Raw genomic sequence first — 19,462 nt, 5'->3', positions numbered from 1 at the left:
GGGTTTGCAGGGTGGAGTCTCAGTCAGAGTCAGTGGGAAGGCGGATGAGATCTGGAACCAGGCTCCTGAGGCTGCAAATGGAAGGAGGGAAAACTGGGCAAGGGCTAAGTAGGTGAAACCTTAGTCCTAAGGCATGTAGAGCACACAGCACAAGCAGCTGAGGGATCTGGGCTCTAGATCAGGTCCCTTAGGTGGCTCCAGATAGAAGGCAGGCAGGAAGCCTGGCAGCGGTTCTCCTCTGGCCATCTCTCCAGAGCAGCCATGCCCACCCCGCCAACAGGTCTGAGTGGCCAGCTCCTTCCTCTTCCTCTCCAGCATTCACCCTGTCTCTCTCCTGACTTGGCCTTTCTGATGGTGCACCCATCTTTCTTTGTGGTTCTGCGTGTTTCCAGGGCTCATGATGCTGGGTGCCTTTTCTGTTCTCCTTTGCATTTGGGGTATCCTCTTCGATGAAATTATGTGCTTGTCTTCCACTCACTTTTTAATTTTTTCTCATTGTTGAGTTTTGAGACTTCTTTGAATGCTCTGAACACAAATCATTCATCAGATAGGTGATCTGTCAATATTTTCTCCCAGTCTGTGACTTGCCTTTTCATACAATGTCTGCAGAGCAAGATTTTTAATCTTAATGAGTTCCAACTTGTCAATTTATTTTTCTCTGGCTTGTGCTTTCAATGTTAAATTTGAGGACTGCCAATTCTATTCTGTATTCTACCCCTCCACCAGCTTGGCTAGTATGACTGCACTGCCTTGGTTAGTGTGACTCTAAAGTTAGCCTGAATATCAAGATGAAAATGATTTCTCCCAGTATCTTCTGCTCTTTCAAAATTTTTAGTAATTCTTGGTCACAAGGCCTTTCCATATCATTTTAGAATGAAGTTGTCTATATCTACAAAAGCCCTTGGGATTTTGAAAGTACTTACACTAAACCTGTAGATAAAATCAGGAAGAACAGACATCTTTGTCCTGTTGTGTCTTCTGATTCATGAACATGATCTGTATCTCCAGGGTCCAATGGAGGTCTCTCTCGGTTTATTTCTTCAGCATTTTATAATTTAAAAATACAGGCACTATCAATTCTTTGCTAGATTTTACTTGCTAAATGTTCATTTTGTTGCTTTGGAGTGATTGTAAATAACACTGTGTTTCAAATTTCAGCGTTCACTGGTCATTAGCATATAGAAACGTGATTGATTTTTCATGCTAATCTTGTATACTGCAATCATATTAAGCTCATTCGTTTCTGAGGGTTGTTTTTTGTGATCTCTTGGGATATTTTACATCCACGAACATTTTTATCATCAGAATGGAGCAGTTTGCCTTTTCCTTTTGATCCTGTGAACCTTGTTTTTCTTCTTCTTTTGTTACTGTAGTGGCTGGGGCCTCTGCTTCTGTGTTAAATGAGAGTGGTGAGAGCAGCCATTTTGCTTTGGTCTTAACAGAGTAGACTTTTTGGGGCTCCTCGTTGTCTGGGAATCTTTACCATGTAGGAATATCTTTGTTTTTATCACCATTTTCAAGCCATTTCAGTGCTCGCTAGTTGAAGAGCTGACTGATGAGGAGGAAAGCAAGTCTGCTTTGCTCCACGTACCAAACAAAGCAGCCACACTCTTGGTCTAACCCCTGCTTTGCAGTCCACACCTATGGCATTCTCCCTGTGGCCTAGGATGCAGACCAGAGACCATGCCAGAAATACCAAGTCTGAGGAGAAAGGTAAGTGTATATCTTTAGTTAAAGGTATAGTAGAATAGACATGTCCACAGTCGACATCCAGGTGAGCTGCCTTCTGCCTGGCAGGACCCTCCTCCCCCAGGAGGGGCATGGTTGTCATGTCTGGTCTCTGGCCTGTTACTCTCTCTAGTCCCTGAACAGTTCAGCTTAGATTCATGGCCTTAGTTTTATCTCTCTCTCTCTCTCTCACACACACACACACACACACACACACACACACACACACGCGCGCGCTGTTCTCTTGCTTCTGTAGCCAAATTTATCTGTGATTTATAAAATAAGACAGGAGTAATTGAAAGCAGGTGTGCTAATTAATAAAGACTATTCATCCAGTCTGTTCTCTTGTTGGAGTGGATGGGCCGAGGCCGCAGCAGGGATGCTGCCTCAATAGAATCCCCTAAACTTGCCGGTCCTCCAGCCGGAGCCGGAGGCATCTGAAGGGGGAAGAGCCGAGGGTGGGGGTGACCCAGGGACTGAGCCACCCACTCTGGACTTTCTTATCTGCTCAGTCTGTTCCTTGAAGGTGGAGTCGTCTTTGCAGCAGGGACCGAGAGTGGGGCCAGAGACAGCGCTGGCTTCACAGGGCTCCTCTGCAGTGCCACTGGCCAGCCCCTGCCCTGTCAGAGACTCTTTCCAGCTCTCCCCGGTGCCCATGCAGCTGGCCTGGGGTGCCCAGGCTGCAGCCATCCTTCATAGATGACAAGGGGTTAAGTTGGTGGACAGGGAGCAAAGCAAGTGGCCTTCCACCGTGCAGATGGGCTCAGCCAGTCAGCTGAAGGCCTCAGAGAAGAGAGAGGCCCCCAGAGGGACAGATCTGGGGCCATTCACACTCGGGACTGCAACGTCGGCCCTTCCCCAGGTCTACAGCTGCTGGTCTTCTGCAGGCTTTAGACCCGCCAGCCCCCCTACAGGAGCAGCCGATTCCTTTTCTTCTTCTCACCTACGTGTGCACACACACCATTGCTCGGTTTCTTTGAAGAAACCCAGGTACTGCAGTGATTCTCTATTGGTTCCATAAAGCGTCCGAGTTTCCTGCTGGAGTCTGAGACTCACCAAGGTGGGGTCCAACCTTACAATCAGCTCCACTAAGTGTGGCCTCTCAAGAAGCCAGGCCTGCCCTGCTCAGGCGCATCTCCTCGTGGGCCACATTCCCCTCATGCCTTCATGGGCAGTGCCTGTGGGTGAGCCCCTCTCTCCTCTTGTAAGACTTGTCCATCCTGGGTTCAAGTTCCATGTCCTCTGTGGTTAATCCACAGTGAGACCTGCCTCTCTCGCCCTCCTCCCCATTCACCGTCTTGTGATTTAACAAGCACAGAGAGACTTGCTCTGTGCTGGGGAAGACGCTAGGTGATGGGGACACCCAGCAGACCCCGTTGACATCTGACACAGGACCTCCTAGCCTCGGAGGTGACTCATGCACGGTGTGATCGAGGAAGAGGAGGTGGGGGAAGGGGAGGATCTGAGCGGCTGGCACCCAGCCTGTGTCTATAGAAGGAAAAAGATTAGCTGGGATATTAGTCAGAGATTTTCTGAAAGCCAGATTCAGAGGAAATGCAGCCAGGCCTCAATTTTGATGAGTACCTAGACAACCCCAAAACAAACAACACCGTGGGACCTTAGGCCTGGAAGGCAAGGGGCCGCTTCTGCAGGGACGGGAGGCCAACGGAGTGGAGTCCAGGCTAGCCAAAGAGACATGGACCAACACAGTGGTCCTTTGAGTTAAGCTGCATGCTAGAAACCAGAAAACCCAGACGGGGTGGGGGTTAAATTCTACACACGTGCCCACCTGTGTGAGGGGTGTCTCGTGCCCTATCTCAGCTGCAGATCATCTGCACCCTCAGCTGCCTCTGCTGAAGCAGGTGTGTGAAACACGTGCCGCATGCAGGTGCTGAGCTGCAGCAAGCAGGGCACAGCTGGGTGCTTTATTTAGAGCAGCCCGAGGATTCTCCTGCCACCACGCCAGAAGACTGCGGGGTAGCTGCCCTCTCGCCTCTGCATCCTGGTCTTCAGGGAGTGGCCCTGCATTTCAGGACAGAGGCCGATGTGAGGACACATGCTTTGGCATGCAGACAGCAGCACCCATAGGCTTAGAATTGGAGGGAGGGACTTGGGGAGCAAGGAGCAAGGTCCTACCAAGCGGGCCTCCAGGAGGACCATGAGTGGGGGCGGGCGGAAAGCGCACACCTCAGGGAGGAGCTGGGTGAGCTGGCGCTTCACAGCTGGGGTCAGACGACCACCTGGGAGGCTGCTGGGTAGGCCAGCCATCCTTCTGTTCCGCACAGCTCAGGCTCCCATCAGTCCTTGCTGTGATTCCTGTGTTCACCTCCCCTCTGCTCCACTTAGAAAGACCAGTTGGTGACAACTTCCTCTGCACAATACCTCATCCCACTTTGATCCCAGAGCCTGTCATTGTGACCCCCTGCTGTGAGCAGTTATTTAAATTTGTTCTTGATATACCTGGCTGGGAAGGTCACCTGTCTTACCTTTCCCGGGGTCTCCCTGTGGGTTGGCATTCTGCAGGGAAGCCATGGGTAGGGGTAGGCCCGGGGACAGGGCTTTCTCCAGATGGTGTGCTTTAGGCAATTTGGTGATGATGAGTGTGTGTGGGGGTGGGTGTCTCTATGTGTAGTATATCCATGTTTCCCTGTATGCCTTGTGCATGTGTGTGAGTGTTTATGTGTATGTGCACGTGTGTTCATGTTTCTGTGTCTGTTCGTGTTTGCATGTGTTTGTGTATTTTTGTGTGTGCATGTGTGTAATTATGTGTCTGTGTGTGTGTACATTTGTGTTAGGGTCTCTATCTATGTGTTTATTATACTGTGAATTTGCGTGTGTGTGTGTGTGTGTGTATGTATGTAACAACCTGTCCCTTGCTTCTACTGCACCTCAGGGAAGCTAGAAGCCAACCTGAACCTTATTCCATATATTAAGTGGCTTCTGCATCCTGGGCCAGTTTTGAGGGCTGTCCTGTTCCCCTGCTCTGCAGGATTCTCATGATGTGTGAGAAACAAGTTTCAGACTATTTTTCTTACTTTTCTGTGCCCTCCAGGATTTCCTGGAGGGCCTTTCAGCCCAGAAACATGCTACCTGGGCCTGGGGGGCTTCCTAAGCCATGGGTGGCTTCCAGGACCACCCTCCTTCTGTGTACTTCTTGCAGACCTCGTGGTGCTGGGGAGGGTTGCTGGGGCAGGCTGCCTGTGGTCCCGCCTCAGTGGGGCTTGCTGCCCCTCACAGGTGGGCTCCGGCCCCCACAGCTCATCTCCTTAGAATTGCTTTTGGTATCTGCTATCAGGAAGGATGAGAGGGTGCAGAGCCGTTTAGGTCTGAGCCTATGAGAGGCCTGTCCATCTGCCATCACTTCCCACTGTCAGCAAGTGGCATCCCCTTCCTGGGGAAATCCTGCTGAGGGTATCTTTGCGGGTCCTTTGGGGTGGTTGGCTTTCTGGGAAGGGTGCGTGGAAGTCTCCTTCTGGGAGGGAGAAGAAACTCTGGAGGAAGAGCGGAGACTTCCCACCTTTGTTTTACGACCTGCACCTGCATGCCCAGCCCTGCTGCCTGGCACCCTGTGGCCCGGCTCCTCTGCTGGGCCTCTGGGAGGGGCGCACCTGCATCCTTGGTCTCATCCCTGTGGGGCAGGACCACTCGGCCGTCTAAGGGTCCCGCCATCCCCTCAGCCTCCCTCTGCTGCTTCGGCCATTTTCTTGGTGTCCGTGCCTTTGAGCTTCCGGAGCCTTTTTGCGGGTATACCCTCTCCCCTTCTCCTTTCTCTCATGCCCCTGCTGCCACGGGTTTCCACGAGAGCAGGGCAGACCCTCGCCTCCTGTGTGGGCATTGCTTTTGCTTCTCCTAAGTTTCTGATTGTTGTTATTTGTGGGGGTAGGAGCATGAACTTTTCTTTTTTCAAACAAAAATAATAAAGTGAAATAAAAAAGAAACCGTAATGAGTTATTGCCATTGACCAACAGTTAAGAGCAGACTTCTTCTCTTTGAAAAGAGAAATATTTTCCAGGTGGAAAACAAATTAGAACTGTTAAAATATTCTAAAGAGTCATAAAATAACCTAAAATTCTTAAAATGAATTTTTAAAACCTTAAAAATGAATAAAGGGCTAAAACCAAGCTGATGACATTGGCTACCAGCATTAGATGATAAAGAAAACCCCCAAATATTCTTTTGGCTAATAATTTCAGCCACTCTTTCAGGGTGACCAATGGTCTAAACCCGAGGCAGCTGGAGCCCTGTCGTACCCGTGTGGATGCTGAGCACGGCAGCCCTGTGGCCTTGTCCAGTCAGGCACGGATTTCCTGGTGCCCTTCCAGGTGCAGACACAGTCTACACATCATGATTTCACTTGGTCCTAGGAAACCAAGATGCATTTCCAGGGAAATCTTTTCTGACTTTCCAAGACAGCTACTCCTGTGTCACAGAAAACCAAGGGATGCACATCTTGCTATGTGCTGTCATGATGCTACAGTGGCTAGACTTGGTGCTGTTGTTCCAGAAGGACCCAAGAGGCTGCAGCCTCAGCAGGATGAAGAGTTAGCCTCCAGAGGAAGGGTCCAGGTGCTGGACAAACAGCAGACTCACCCAGGGCTTGAGCCAGAGGCACTGGACAGGTGCTGTGTAATTCTCACTCGTGTCTCTGCGAGCGCCTGCAGCTGTACCAGGCCCCACATGCCCGTGTGTCTGCAGGGCCTCTGGGGCACAGGCCTGCCAGTTACACTCCGCGGCACACTTTTTATCCACATTGCGTGCCAAGTTTTCCACCATCTGTTGCACATCCAGATCCCTTTTGCAAGTCTGAGAGCCACAGAGAGCACCCCTGTGTGCACCTCTGCAGACCATCAGCCCCAGGGCTCTCGTGGCCAATCACCTCACAGGAGAAAAGAGTCAGAAGAAGTCTGGTTTTCGTGGCTTGTAGACCTAGGAATAACAGGGTCTGGAAACCGTGGAGCTGCATCTCTAGTTTGCACACTGTTTTCTAGGGACAAAAGGCAGTAAGAAAATTCCCAGGATGGAGGCTGAACCAGCCCAAACCAGGAGGATCCTGACTTCCTGGGCAACACCAGCAAGGGCTCCTGCTTATGCAGAGAGAGAAGAGGCAGCTATTGATGGACAGCCCACAGAGGGGTCTGCCGAACAGGGTGGAAGGCCAACCAGCAAGCCACGTCACTTCACTGTCCCCATGGCCCAGCGGCCAGGGCCTGGTACGATGTCTGAAGTCACTGAGGATTTTCCTGCTTGTCTGATACAGTGGAAGACTCAGCTCCGAGTCCCAGAGGCTGGGCCAGGAGGGCGGGGCGCTCCCTCCTGCCTGAGCACAGCGGGGTAGAGGGAGCTTCTGTGGGAGCTGAGGCTCTCTTTACTGGGGTATCTTCCTACTCCTCTTTCTGTGGCCACAGCCTGCATCTGCCTGGTTCACCCTGCACCAGAGTGTTCTTGGGAAGCTATATTTCCATTGTCATCTTAAAATGTTTTTTTGCCATGTTAAGAAAGGAAGAAGGACTCCAAATGGGTGAACAAGGAGAGAAAATCAAAGTAGTCGAGACCATCTGAATTGAGAAGAGCTCGGGTGCTCTGAGTTCTCCCGGTTCATGTGTGTCGCCCGTTCTCTTCCAGGAACACACCTTGTATAGCGCTTCGTCATTGTGGCAGTGCCTTTCACTAGTCCTGCTGCTGATGGGTTCTGAGGGCTTCACATGCTAGTAAAGGCTGTTATGACGGGAAGGCACGCATAGCCCTGGGATCACGGTGACCACTTCTAGCAAGCCTGGCCCTGCACTGCGGCCATTGCTGCGTGTTTTGACTAATCCACGAGATTGAGCCTGAGAGTGGCTTTCTCCCCCACACCATAATCACACCTTTCAGAAGGGACAGCCACCAAGCATCACTTCAGAGGGACAGTTCCCAGTGTGGATGCTCAAGGGGTATGTTTGTACAAAGCAGCCAGTCAGTGAGGCGGGACTGTGTTTGTCCACCACTTGCATATTTTTCTGGACAAAATAGCCCATAGTTTTCCTCACTCCTCACGGGGTTTATGATCTCAAAATGTCTGAGAACTGATTATCTGTAGACTGTGGACCCTGGGCCTTTCCTTGCTGCAGCCAACAAGTTCTTCAATGATATCCAAATCGTAGTGGCTACAGGGGAAAGACCCTGGCTTCTGAGACGAGGATCCAGGAGAGTCTGTGGCTGCAGCCTCCACATGAGGATCTGGGGTCCCGTGGCCTCCTGGGCTTTGTCACCATCTGTGAAGTGCTACCTTTCAGCGCCCTGTGGGAGTGGCTCAGATGCTGAGTACAAGACACCTGCACATTCCAGCTGCTCCTGACAACTTCCATGAAGTGCCTGGATGGCTCTCAGCAGGCCCTCATGGAACCTGTCATCGGCATCTGAAGAAGGTGACGATGTGGTGGACGGGCACAAAGACAACCTCGATTCTCTGTCTCTAAAATAATTCCCAGTGGGGAAGGGACCCCTGAGATGGCTCAGGGGCCTTCCCTGCTCCACTGTGAGGGCACGTGACGTCTGCCTCCCCAGGCAGCAGGTTCTCCCCGACTTAGAAATTCACAGTGTGTCTGTGTCGGTCACTCTCATGGACGCCCAGGTCTCTGGAGTTGAACAGCGCAAGCCTGGGATAGAAGTGGGACCACTGGTCTGCCCATGAGAACTGTCAGGTGGAGTAGAGGGGACAGACTTCACAAACCCCATCCTATAGGCCCTGTCCTTCGCAGACTGCTGTCTGCTGTGTTTCCAGCAGTGGGGGCAGTCAAAAGGTCAATCATGGAGAATTTACTTAAGAACCCCAGTGAACTCAGAAGACTCCTCTTCCTATGAGTGAATAAAACCTGGGTCATGCGTCGGTTAGATGAGCAGCTGACAGGCGGCCAGTATGCTCCACACAGTGGTGAGGCGCACCCACTCCAATTGGTCTCAGTGTCACTCAGAATTATGACCAAGAAAGCTTTTGGAAGTCGCAGAACAACAAAGGGACATTCGATTAAGCCTGTACCTTGCACACTGTGGGAATATGGAAAATGGCTGACAATGAGCTCTCTGGCTAAACACAAATAAGCCAGGAATGATAATTAAATTATATCATGTCTGTGTTAAGAACACAAGCCTTTTGCAGTTTTTGCATAGTAAAAGTAATAGGAAAGTGAGTCAGTATTAGTGACGGAAGAGGGGAAGTGAGCTGAGACCTGTGAGAAGAGCCAGTTCTGGGTCATTGATTTTTCTTGCTCCTCTTTATTGTGACTGATCAGTGGAAGAAATTTAAATTTTGGATCCATAGGCCACACTTTAAGATGGGCCTTTTGCCACCTCTTAATTTAAAATGTAGGCTATTTCCAAGAAAAGAGGACTTCTTTCTGTCCTGTGGGAACCCTCAGAAATCTTGAGGTGAAGCGGTGTGTGGTGTCAGCTGCTCAGGCCAGTAGTGGCTTCCTGGGAGACCTGAGCATGACAGACAGAAAAACACTATCTCCTGGTTTTAAATGAGTGTATTATTTTTCTCCACAAAAATGGAAACAATATCTCTCCGAATTCCACTTCAATGGTCTTTGAGAAAATGAAATTTGGCCTTCGATCCACATTAGTCTGTCCAGATTTTACAAGGTCTTTGAAGGCTCCAATCCTGCCTCATCTGTCAGCATCTTGGACAAATACATTTCATTGATATTTCTGGAATTGCCAGAGGATTCTGGAGTCAACACATGAAGAATGCAGGAATCTCGGACTCCAGGCCTGGAGAGTCAAGAAGCTTCCTTCTGCCATCTGTATCTCCAGGGGAAGTGAAGTGGATGGGTCAAAATTCTATATTGCGACATCTGGATTCTGTTCTGATGTCGAGGCTTAGGAGATCTGGCTGAGGCATTTTTCTCTTTTGCTTTTGTTCCTCATCTGTAAAATGGGAATGGTTAGGTCTACTTCTTGATTGCCACTTTGTAGCTGATGCAGGTAATAAATGCCAGTGCTCTCAGGCTTCTGAGTTCTGCAGAGAAGTGCAACATATCAGATAGCAGCAGCCCATGACTTGCAGCACTCTCAATAAAGTAGAAATGAAATCTTCAATAGCAAAGGATGTTTAAAGGAGATATGCCAGCTCTGAGTGTACATTTTCTTCTTCAGATTATTTTAGAATCAGTGGTATGCAACATTTATTGATTGGTTTTATTTTTACTCTAACTTTTACTGACGTTGCCTCACATTGGTCCTTATTTACTTAATTGCTCACAGCTGCATGCTCACCTGTTTCTCTGGACCCAAGAGCAATCCCTGAGGAGTTTTATTATAATTTCCTTCTGTGTCCTCAAACCAGCAGGAATGTGTTTAAGTGTTTAATAGATTCTTTGGGCTTTGGAATTTGAAGGAGAGTTCTTAGAGGAGCCCTCCTGGGAAGGATCATTCCTCTGCCATCTTTCCTGGTCCCCGGCATCACTGCAGATGGCCGAGTGGACGCCTGCAGAAGTGCAGCCCCTCCAAGCAGCCAGTCTTGAACTTTCTGAGCCAGCCCCCTGCCCTCTGGTTCTTAGCGGTGAACCTGACGGCAGATGACAGCTCAGATGCGGATTTGCTATTCTGTTCATTTCCCTAGAGCCCCTGACAAGTCAATTGATTCATTGTTCTCGAAAGTCTTCACTTTGTTGGCTTTCTGTGTGAGATGGAATTAGGGCCTTTTCCTGTAAAGTTACAAGCCAAGGCTTAAACTATTTCAGCAATGTTTTCTGCAGTGGATGTCTTCCAGAATCTGGGTGTGCAGACTTCTCTTGGTTTCCATCAAGTCTCCAGGGACAGGTTAACAGCCTCCACCACCCTGTGCTCCTTGCACAAACACCTGAAATGCTCCAAAAGAGCTGCTAAAAGCAGCACCTCTATCTATACAGTATGCCTAATCACAGTCCAATCACACTGGCCTAGGATTAAGGCTGCTGCTCAAGTCAGACCCTCCCAGATCTGTGTGTCCACCCCCTCCAGTGGATGATCCAGTGTAAAGAGACTGCCCTGGTGTTGGGATATTTGTTCTCGGTTCCCTACTCTGGGAGCCAGTTGATCAGTCAGCACATTTGAGGGCCATTTCTGGTCTGCAGAAGGTGTCCTGGAGTTCCGCATTCAAGGAGAGCCACTGGGCTTGGTGGACTGGCCAAAGCTTCAGGCTCACCTTAGTGGATGAACAGGGCACAAGGGCTGGTCTGGAGTGGGCAGACTCTGCACTGGGGCAAGACTGGACATTGGTTACATGGTTGTGCCCTGGAACTCTCCTTGGCTGGGCGCACATGTGGTTGTGAATGCACGCTTATATATGTGAGTGCATGTGCAACTAGTGTGAGCTCAAGAAAGCAGGCAAGAAAATACACTGGGGCGCTAGCCCACCCTGGTGGCCCCTCTCCCTCTCCTTTCAGCAGACTGCTCCCAGGGCAGTCCCTCTGTGGACCGCGCTTCTGAGCCTAGCCCAGCTCTGCGGCCCGCGGGAGGAGGTGGGGCTGGGGGAGGAGAGGGGAGAGGGAAGGAAGAGGGCGGGGGTGGGGTGGCAGGGGGAGGATCCGGGAAGTTCTGAGGGTATTTGACAGGAGCGAGGGAAGCCGCAAAGTACTTGGAGGACCGCTCAGTGCCTGCAGCTGAGCTGGTCAAGTCCGGGCCCGGAGCGGTTGGAAGCGAGGACTGCGGAGGAGCCGCCTCCACCCGCCGGGTCGGTCGCGCTAGCCCAAGGCTCCCGGCCGCGGTGCCAGGCTCAGGACTGGGGCTCGGGGCGCGGCCGCTCTCTGTGGGTCGTCCGCGCGGTCCCGCGCTGGGTCGCCATGCTGCTGCCCCAGCTCTGCTGGCTGCCGCTGCTCGCCGGGCTGCTGCCGCCCGCGCCCGCGCAGAAGTTCTCAGCGCTCACGGTAAGCCCGGGACCTGGCAGTGCCGCCCGGCCGGGTCCCCACGCTCCCCTCCGGACGGAGACAAGGGGAGCAGGTGGCCTTCAGGGTGTTGGCGCCTCCGCCCGCGTGACTCCAGCAGGTGGGACCCAGACCCGTCCCGCCGCGTGCGTGTCCGGCGGATGGCTCCCGGCTAATGCGGGCTCCCGAGTCCTCCCAGCTCCAGATGGGTGAGAGTCAGGGTGTCCGGCGTTGATGCACTCTCATGGGGCAGGGACTTGCGCGGGAACTAGGAGGGATGGGACGCAGGCGCCCTGCTGGCTGTCCCCAGGGCGACCCATTGAGCACTCAGTCCACCTCACCCCGCAGGGATCTGGCCTGACTGCATTAGGTGGTCGTTTTTTTTGGTAGGGAGCCCTGCAGATCCTGTGGCCACTCGCTGGGCTACGGGGGCGCGTCGAGGGCCCGACTACTGGGCCTGTCCCTCTTAGAGACCCTCTAAAGAAAGCAGGAAGAAGCAGATGACAGATATTCACTAAGTTCTAATAAAGGAGGGACAATAAGCTCTCTCCTCTCTTCTCAGGGTAGAAACGGGCCAGGAGGCGCTCTCTGCTCCAGCCGGGTCCTCTCCTCAGTGGCAAGATGCTGCGCACGGGCAGGCGCGATCCTGAGCGCATGGGGCACAGAGAAGGATCGCTCTGTTTGTCTCTCTTAGTTGCAGCCCTGGCGGGGCTGAGGCTCTCGGTGCCAAATGCCGAGCTGCGATGGGGGCTGAGCGGCGTCCGCAGCGGGCCAAACCAACTGCGGCCGGCTGCTCCGCCAAGGCCGGTTGTCTGCAGCGCCCAGCTCGGGCAGACCTCGTGCGCCTGCCATGCTTGCGAACCCATAATTAATGCAATCTGCAGAAACGAAAACATTCCACTTAAATGTGTTTTTGAACAAGTGCTTGAGAAAACACGGAGGTAGAGAGAAGGCCTGTGTGCAGAGGGGCTTCCAAGTGGCCAGGACAACTCGATGCAGAGGGTGTTTATCTTATGGAAAATAACCATGGTTAGCAGGAGCCGGTCCCTCTGCCCTTCAGTAAAGTAAAGGCAGTCCTGCGGTGTTTGCTTTTGCTTTCCTTTTCTTTTTCCACCCCCCTTCCCTCTCTCAGCAGTGTGAGGGGGAAGGAGTTAGTGAGTTCATTGTTCATACCTAAAATTCTTCTGGGGCGTCCTAGGTCCCTGCCTTGTGTCTCACAAATGACTTGTAGATTAGAAACCAGAGCTGTAGCTGGGAATTTCACACAGCCTTTCTCTGTAGCCCTCTGAGACCTCAGAAGGACCCTCAAGGAGTGCTGCTGTATGTACAAGCATGTAGATATGTTCCTATACATACATGTGCCGTTGGAATCACACAGACATACTGGTATGTATAAACACATCTTAAAGCCCGTTAAAGACAGTAGGGAAACTGAGGCCAATCCTCAAAATGAGATCATGGCATTTCTCCTGGAGCAGGAGCAGTAGCTACCTGAAGTTGCCAGGGATTTTCTAAGTGTAGAAAATCTGCCCTGTGGTGGGGGCCTGTTGGTTAGTAATTACAACAGTTTCAGGCTCAGTAGATTTTCTTGTCTTCTTGCTCCCTCCCCCTCTCAAAACTATTTGCTTTAAACCTCTTGCCCTTTGCCTCCTTGTGTAGCTCCAAGGATTTCCTGGGTTGCAGTGGTGCCAACTACATGTGGGGTCCTTGTGCAGGCGCTGAGCTTGCACCACGCAGGAAGTATCCCATTTACTTCCCAAGAACACTTTCTTAAAATCACAGTTGCGTGTAAAATGCTGTGCACCTCTCTTATCCAGGAAAATAGTTAAAGCTATAAAATCCTTGGCATCTCCTTCTCACCCCCCTCCCCTAATCAAGAAAATCAAGAAATAGTTGGGTTTTGCAGAGTACTCAAGATTGAAAATTAACTGATCACTGGACATGTTGGATGTTCTGGATTTTTCTGTGGTAATGATCTCTTTTCAAATCACCTTCTGGTTTTTGGAAAATTCACTGGGGTCCTGAGGCTGCCTTCAGACAGTGTCCTCCTCTCCAGGAGATTCATACCCTACTTCAGCAAACCTTGGAGGTGGTGTCAGTTCATAAACGTGCAAGGAAGTGACAGCGCAGTGTCTTGCTGGGTATCTCTAGGTGAGTTGCTTGACTTCCCTAACCTTTAGTTTCTCATCTGTGAAAAGGGGAGAGGTAATTATGTCTGTTTAGCCCATTGTGGAGATTGCACATGGGGCGATTAACATGTATTATGAGTGTTCTTCTCCAGTCCATGTTGTTTTATACCCATGCCTCTGGCCCCTGGCAGAGAGTACTAAACACCGTCATCAATGCACATGTTGCCATGTGGTTAGAGTGGGTGGACGCTGAGGCTTTGGGGTATGTGTGAGCTTATCTGAGATGGGACTGCACAGGCGAAGGAGGAAGCCTGATTCTCTGCCTCCTTCCATTCCATCCATGACCTCATGGAGACAGCAAGGCCCAGGCCTCTCTTTTGGGGGTTCAAGTTTGCCATACCTGGGCTCCCAGGCTCTGTCCATGGCTTCCCTCCATAAGGTGGATGTGTTTGCTTTGTGGGCACAGCCTTGCTGACCTTGCCAGGGTGTGAGCACCCCATTCCCTTACGGTGAAGATTGAGCTCTACTGCTCTACTTGGTAATTACCCTTTCCCCCATCCAAATGATTCTTTAGAAACAGCACTGTGTGTCTGTCCCCATGTCTTCTTGGTGCTTTGTGTGACCTGGTCACTCTCAGACCTCGTTATTATTTCCAGTGAGCAGCTGGCATTGGTAAGTGGATGTAAAACACCCTAATTTGGATCCTCATCTGTTTATTCTTTGAAAAAGTAGGTACATTCTAATGCCAGACCATGTGTATTTTTCTTCTTATTTCTATAAATGACAGAGACCAGGGAATCATTTCTATCATAAATTGTTTTGGTTAAATGTAATTACTTTCTTCAGGGAGCGAGCAGATGTGAGCACAGGTCCTCAACTTTGTCATGAATAGAGTTAGATGAGTTTGACAGATGGACCAGTGAATCCATGTGTGTGTGAAGAATGACCTGACCTTTCCAGAGGCTTTGAGCTAGAGCCGTTGACGCATTTCAGAATAGACTGGCTGGCATTTTACCCTGTACCGGGAGAGCTGGATATGTCTAGGTGTCCTTGTGTCTTTTTTTTTTGAGAGAGAGAGAGACAGAGATTGATTGATTTTAATATTTATTTTTTAGTTTTCGGCAGACATAACATCTTTGTTTGTATGTGGTGCTGAGGATCGAACCCAGGCTGCACACATGCTAGGCGAGCGCGCTACCGCTTGAGCCACATCCCCAGCCCCGTCCTTGTGTCTTTTTGTGTCACCAGTGGATGACACTCTCTAGGCTCCTATCCCAGTGCTCATTTAAAAAGCCGCAACTCCCTGTCCCAAGGGAGGAGGACTGAAGCTTTGAGAGGTTATCTCAGCCCTGCCTGCTCAGCTGGCCTATGCCTTTGAAAGTCAGCCTGATTCACTCTTTTTCCTCAGAGCGGGTGCCCTGCACCACCTTCAGGACTACAGGTCCCATCCTGCCTCCTTCACCACCATCTTGGAGGACTTCCAGCCTGAGCCACCAGTTCTGACCACAGAAGTGGTGCTGAGAAGGGGATGGGACCACAGGAAACCGTCAACTCACAAACCCATCTACATGACATGTAAACCCAGACATTTGGAAAAGTCACTTTAAATTTAAGATCATAATAAATCAAAAATAAAATCATAAGATCATAATAGATCATAAATAAACTAAAGGCCCTGACCTGTGGGGTCAGCCTATAGTAAGTACCTGCCATTGGTCTGGGAAACTGTGTATCACCTGTGCTGAAATGGACATTCTGTACTCCTGATAGTATTTGTTTGCATTGAGAGAGAAGGAAAATAGTATTTGACACATATGAATTTAGAAGAAAATCCAGTTGTCCCCAGTCCATGAGAGGGCCTAAAACTGATCATCCTGAAATGTCAGAAACAGAATTGCCTTTCCGTTCCCCAGCAGTTAGGACACGCGGTAGCCACCATCTGTTTTGGTGCTGTTCACGTTCAACACTGGGCTGAACAGGCAATGGTGTGTCTTCTCCCCTCCCATGGAGGAGTTCAAGGCTCTGAAGATGACCACAGAGGTGGTGCTGAGAAGGGGATGGGACCACAGGAAACCGTCAACTCACAAACCCATCTATGTGACATGTAAACCCAAACATTTGGAAAAGTCACTTTAATTTTAAGATCATAATAAATAAATAAAACCATAAGCAATGTTGATTCTCACAAGATGGTGAGTCCCCTGTTGTGAAGGCTCAGGACAGAACAGATTTCTAAGCTGTTCTGCATCCAAACAAGACTTATGACAATCCAGAGCTGTAGGAGGCTGTGGCTCAGATGGGCAGTAGCCTAGAGCTGACAGGGCAGAGTGTATGTGGCTGTGGTGGAGGCGGGCAGGGGTGGAGAGTGTGGGGGTGCACAGTTCTCTGAGTAAAGAGGCTCACGGTTCCACTTGTGCACCACTTCACACACTCATGATGATCGCTTCCCATTAGGATTGTGAGTTGAGAAGAGAATTAAGGGTGGTGTTCAGTTATGTGTGATTCATCTGTAGGAGAAAAACTGCTTCCTTAGGCTCCCCTATCGATGGTGACGCCCTGAGTCCCTCAGTGTTCACTGTGTGACTTTTGATGACAGTTCACATATTGAGTTCTCACCTCCATCCCACAGAATGAAAAACTTCAGAACATGAATTAGTATTTTGTTGAGTCCTGATTTCATATGGCTAAAAAGAATTTAAAAGCAAAACTCAGACATTCTTTTGTGGTGTTACAGTGCCAGGCAGAGAATAAAAAAGCAAAGGTTGTAATAAAACACAAATAAAACCAAGTAAAATGTGAACTGACTTTTGTATTTTCAGGATTAAAAAAAAAATAAGTGGGAATATTCTGGATCACTCTGTGGCCAGACTCCATTAGACTCTTCAACCCAGGCAGCCTCTCGATGGCTCCCTTGATAAGCCCGAAGAATCCTTTCAGATGTTTGTTATGCATGTCCTAGAGCGGCCGCCACACTGGCCTGTCCTCAGGATCTGTGCTCATGGCCATCTCTTCCTTCTTCTCCTTGGTATTCTTTTCTTTCTTTCTCTTTTACGCTTTTGCCCAAGTTACAGTGAGCCCCTTTCCTCTCCTCACACCTATGTGCTGTGGTGAATTTCACTCCATCTATCTTAGCACCATTTGAGATTCTACAAGTTTTCAGATACATCCAGTCGCCCTCTGGTGGCTGGGCCTCTTCAGTCCTTCTATACCCAGATGAGGGTATGGACTGCACCCACTGGCCGCCCCCAGGCTGAGGCCACTTTGTGGGGAGGAGAGGTATGTGGACTCCAATGAGAGTGAGGATTCACAGAGTCTGAGGAGCTGCCTTTGAAGCGGTGGCCCTGGGCACCTGCGTTGGCATTCAGATGTTCCCTGGGACAATCTTAGTTAGGTCTCTTTCATGTGGATGCTGTCCATCTGCTGGATGGCAGCCACTTCACAAAAAATAAATCCATTAGTTTCTTGGCAAAAAACAAAATAAAATATAGAAGGAAAAAAAACAGCTATAGTATCTAAGCTGACCTTGTCCTAGTTGGGAGTGTGGTGGTATCAGGTATGATCTTGTCCTTGGTGGAAAGTGCTGTATTATCTAAGCTGACTTTGTCCTAGGTGGGAAAGTGCTATGGTATCTAAGCTGACCTATTCTTTGTGCAAAAGTGCTGTGGTTGAGGATGACGTGTCCTAGGTGGAAAAGTGCCATAGTATCCAAGATGACTTTGTCCTCTGTGGGAAAGTACTATGGTGTCAAAAGTGTATTCTCCTAGGTGTGAAGGTGCCGAGCTATCTAAGCTGGCCTTGTCTCAAGGAGAAACTGCTGTGGTATCCAAGGTCACCTTATCTATCGTAGGATAGTGCTGTGGTTTCTGAGCTGCCCTTTTCCTAGGTGGGAATGTTCTGTAAAATCTAACTGAACTTGTCCTACTCGGGAGGGTTCTGTAGTACCCAAGCTGACCTTGTCCTAGTTTAGAAAGTACTGTACTACCCTAGGTAGAAAAGGGCAGTAGTATCTAAGCTGACATTTTCTTTTGTGGGATAGTGCTGTGCTTTCTAAGATAACCTGTCCTAATGGGATGCTGTGGTATTTCAGATGAACTTGTCCTAGGTGGAATTGTGCTGTAGTATCTAAGCGGACCTTGTCCTAGGAGGGATAGTGCTGTGGTAACTAAGCTGGCCTTGTCCCAATTGGGGTGTTTTCTGTATCCCCATTTCTGTTCATTTACCCAGGCTCTAGAGAAAGTGGATCAGCTCTCTGTCCAAGTGAGTATACTGGTAGCATTGATTTCTTTTTGAGAAATCAATGACTTCTTAGGATGGGGCAGGCCCTTGTCAGCACAGAGATACCAGCCCACAGTGGTCTAGCAAGATGGTAGCCACTTCCCCAGGCCAGGGCAAGACTGCCCAGCACTGTGACTATGGGTCGGCCACTACCTGGCTTTGCTACTGAGGCCTGGAGAAGAGCCGGGCAGGATTTTCTGGGATGTGCCCAGGAAGCTAGCCCCGAGCAGGCTCAGCTGCCCTCCTGCTGGTGCCAGAGGCTGCTGAGCATTGCTGCCCCAAGGGGCTCAGGCAGGGCTGTCTCTGGGTGTTCTCTGCACTGAACTCTGTGATGGCTGAAGGGGCTCAGAGCAACTGTAGCCCTCTGAGAGAGGGCAAAGTGCTCTGTTAAAGGAGACGAGTCATTCTGATTTATAGGGTGCTCATTAATTTCTAGGATGGGGATACAGTTGTCACCTCCGTGGTGACAGTTGTGCTGAGCTTCCCCACTGCAGTATTGCAGTGTGCTCAACTTGCTTCAGATGCTGCCGCTCCTATTCGTTCAAACCGGGCCTGTGCAGGGGGTGGGGGGCAGTTCCCTCTTCTCGTTCTCTGCTCACCCCTGACTACTGATGGCATCTTGAGAAGAGGAGCACCCTTTCCTCCTCTGACCTTGTTGCCTGCTGGTGACGGCAACAGGTGGGAGCCGCCATCTGCCTGCATGGCCTTGCACTTCCAGGCATGCCCAGGACGGGCCTCGTGTAGGCTGCCGTAATCTCCCTGTACCATCTGGCAGAATATATAGATCAAAAGTAGTGTCAAGGGACGTGCCTGCACCTCCCTCCCCTTTGCAGTGGCCACTGTGCTGTCCTCCCCTGCACCAGACATCAACTCAAAGTACAAAGACTTCACAGGACACAGTCGTCACCATTAACAGGAACCAATCACTTTTAACAGAAAGTAGAACTATCATAGTAATGACGGAAATTCCATCTGTGCTCCTAATTAAAAAAAAAAAAAATTCCAGATATTTGAAAGAAAACAATTAATCAGAATTCAGTGTATTGTTTACTTTTGGGTATATATTTAATTCTTCCCACATAGGATGTGTTTTTTTAAACATACAACTAAATTTTAAAAATTTACCTGTGAAAAAAATTCTTAGTATCTTTCTATCTGTGGTGTCTGGTGGGCCCAGGATGGTCAAATGTGGGGCCTCTGGGAGCTCAGAGTGGGGCTGAGGTTCCGGATGCAGCTGCTCCCCACATGTCCCCTCCAGGGACATGGAGCTCTGTAAGGCCATGGCTTCAGTATGGTGTGGAGAGCGCGCTGTGCTGCTCGTCCTGCTTCCAAGAACAACCCAGGTAAGCACTTCAGTATACCCATGTTTCAGGGGCTCTTACATTCTTCATGGGGGAAGTGGCTGCATGCAATAGCATGCCTGTCCCCTCAGTCCAGTGAGGACTGTGC

General features: G+C 50.1%; 1 protein-coding gene across 2 annotated transcripts in view; it reads left to right on the top strand.

Annotated features, from left to right (window-relative positions):
- Positions 1-11,286: 11,286 nt before the first annotated feature.
- Positions 11,287-19,462, top strand: part of Smoc2 (SPARC related modular calcium binding 2) — a 144,108-nt gene continuing 135,932 nt past the window's right edge. Inside the window, exon 1 of one of the 2 annotated variants that reach the window (XM_046449355.2) lies at positions 11,287-11,612. In XM_046449355.2, coding sequence (XP_046305311.1) covers positions 11,529-11,612 — 84 coding nt within the window. In that variant the 5' untranslated portion in view covers positions 11,287-11,528. The remainder of the gene's footprint in view (positions 11,613-19,462) is intronic. The other variant, XM_046449356.2, reaches the window with a different exon arrangement.

Source organism: Marmota monax, unplaced genomic scaffold, assembly GCF_021218885.2.
Source record: "Marmota monax isolate L192 unplaced genomic scaffold, Marmota_monax_Labrador192_F-V1.1 WCK01_AAM20220418_F8-fsc00083, whole genome shotgun sequence".
In the NCBI taxonomy this organism is placed as follows: Eukaryota; Metazoa; Chordata; class Mammalia; order Rodentia; family Sciuridae; genus Marmota; species Marmota monax.
Note: the sequence above shows the minus strand (reverse complement) of the source record. Positions and strands in the feature narration are given on the sequence as shown.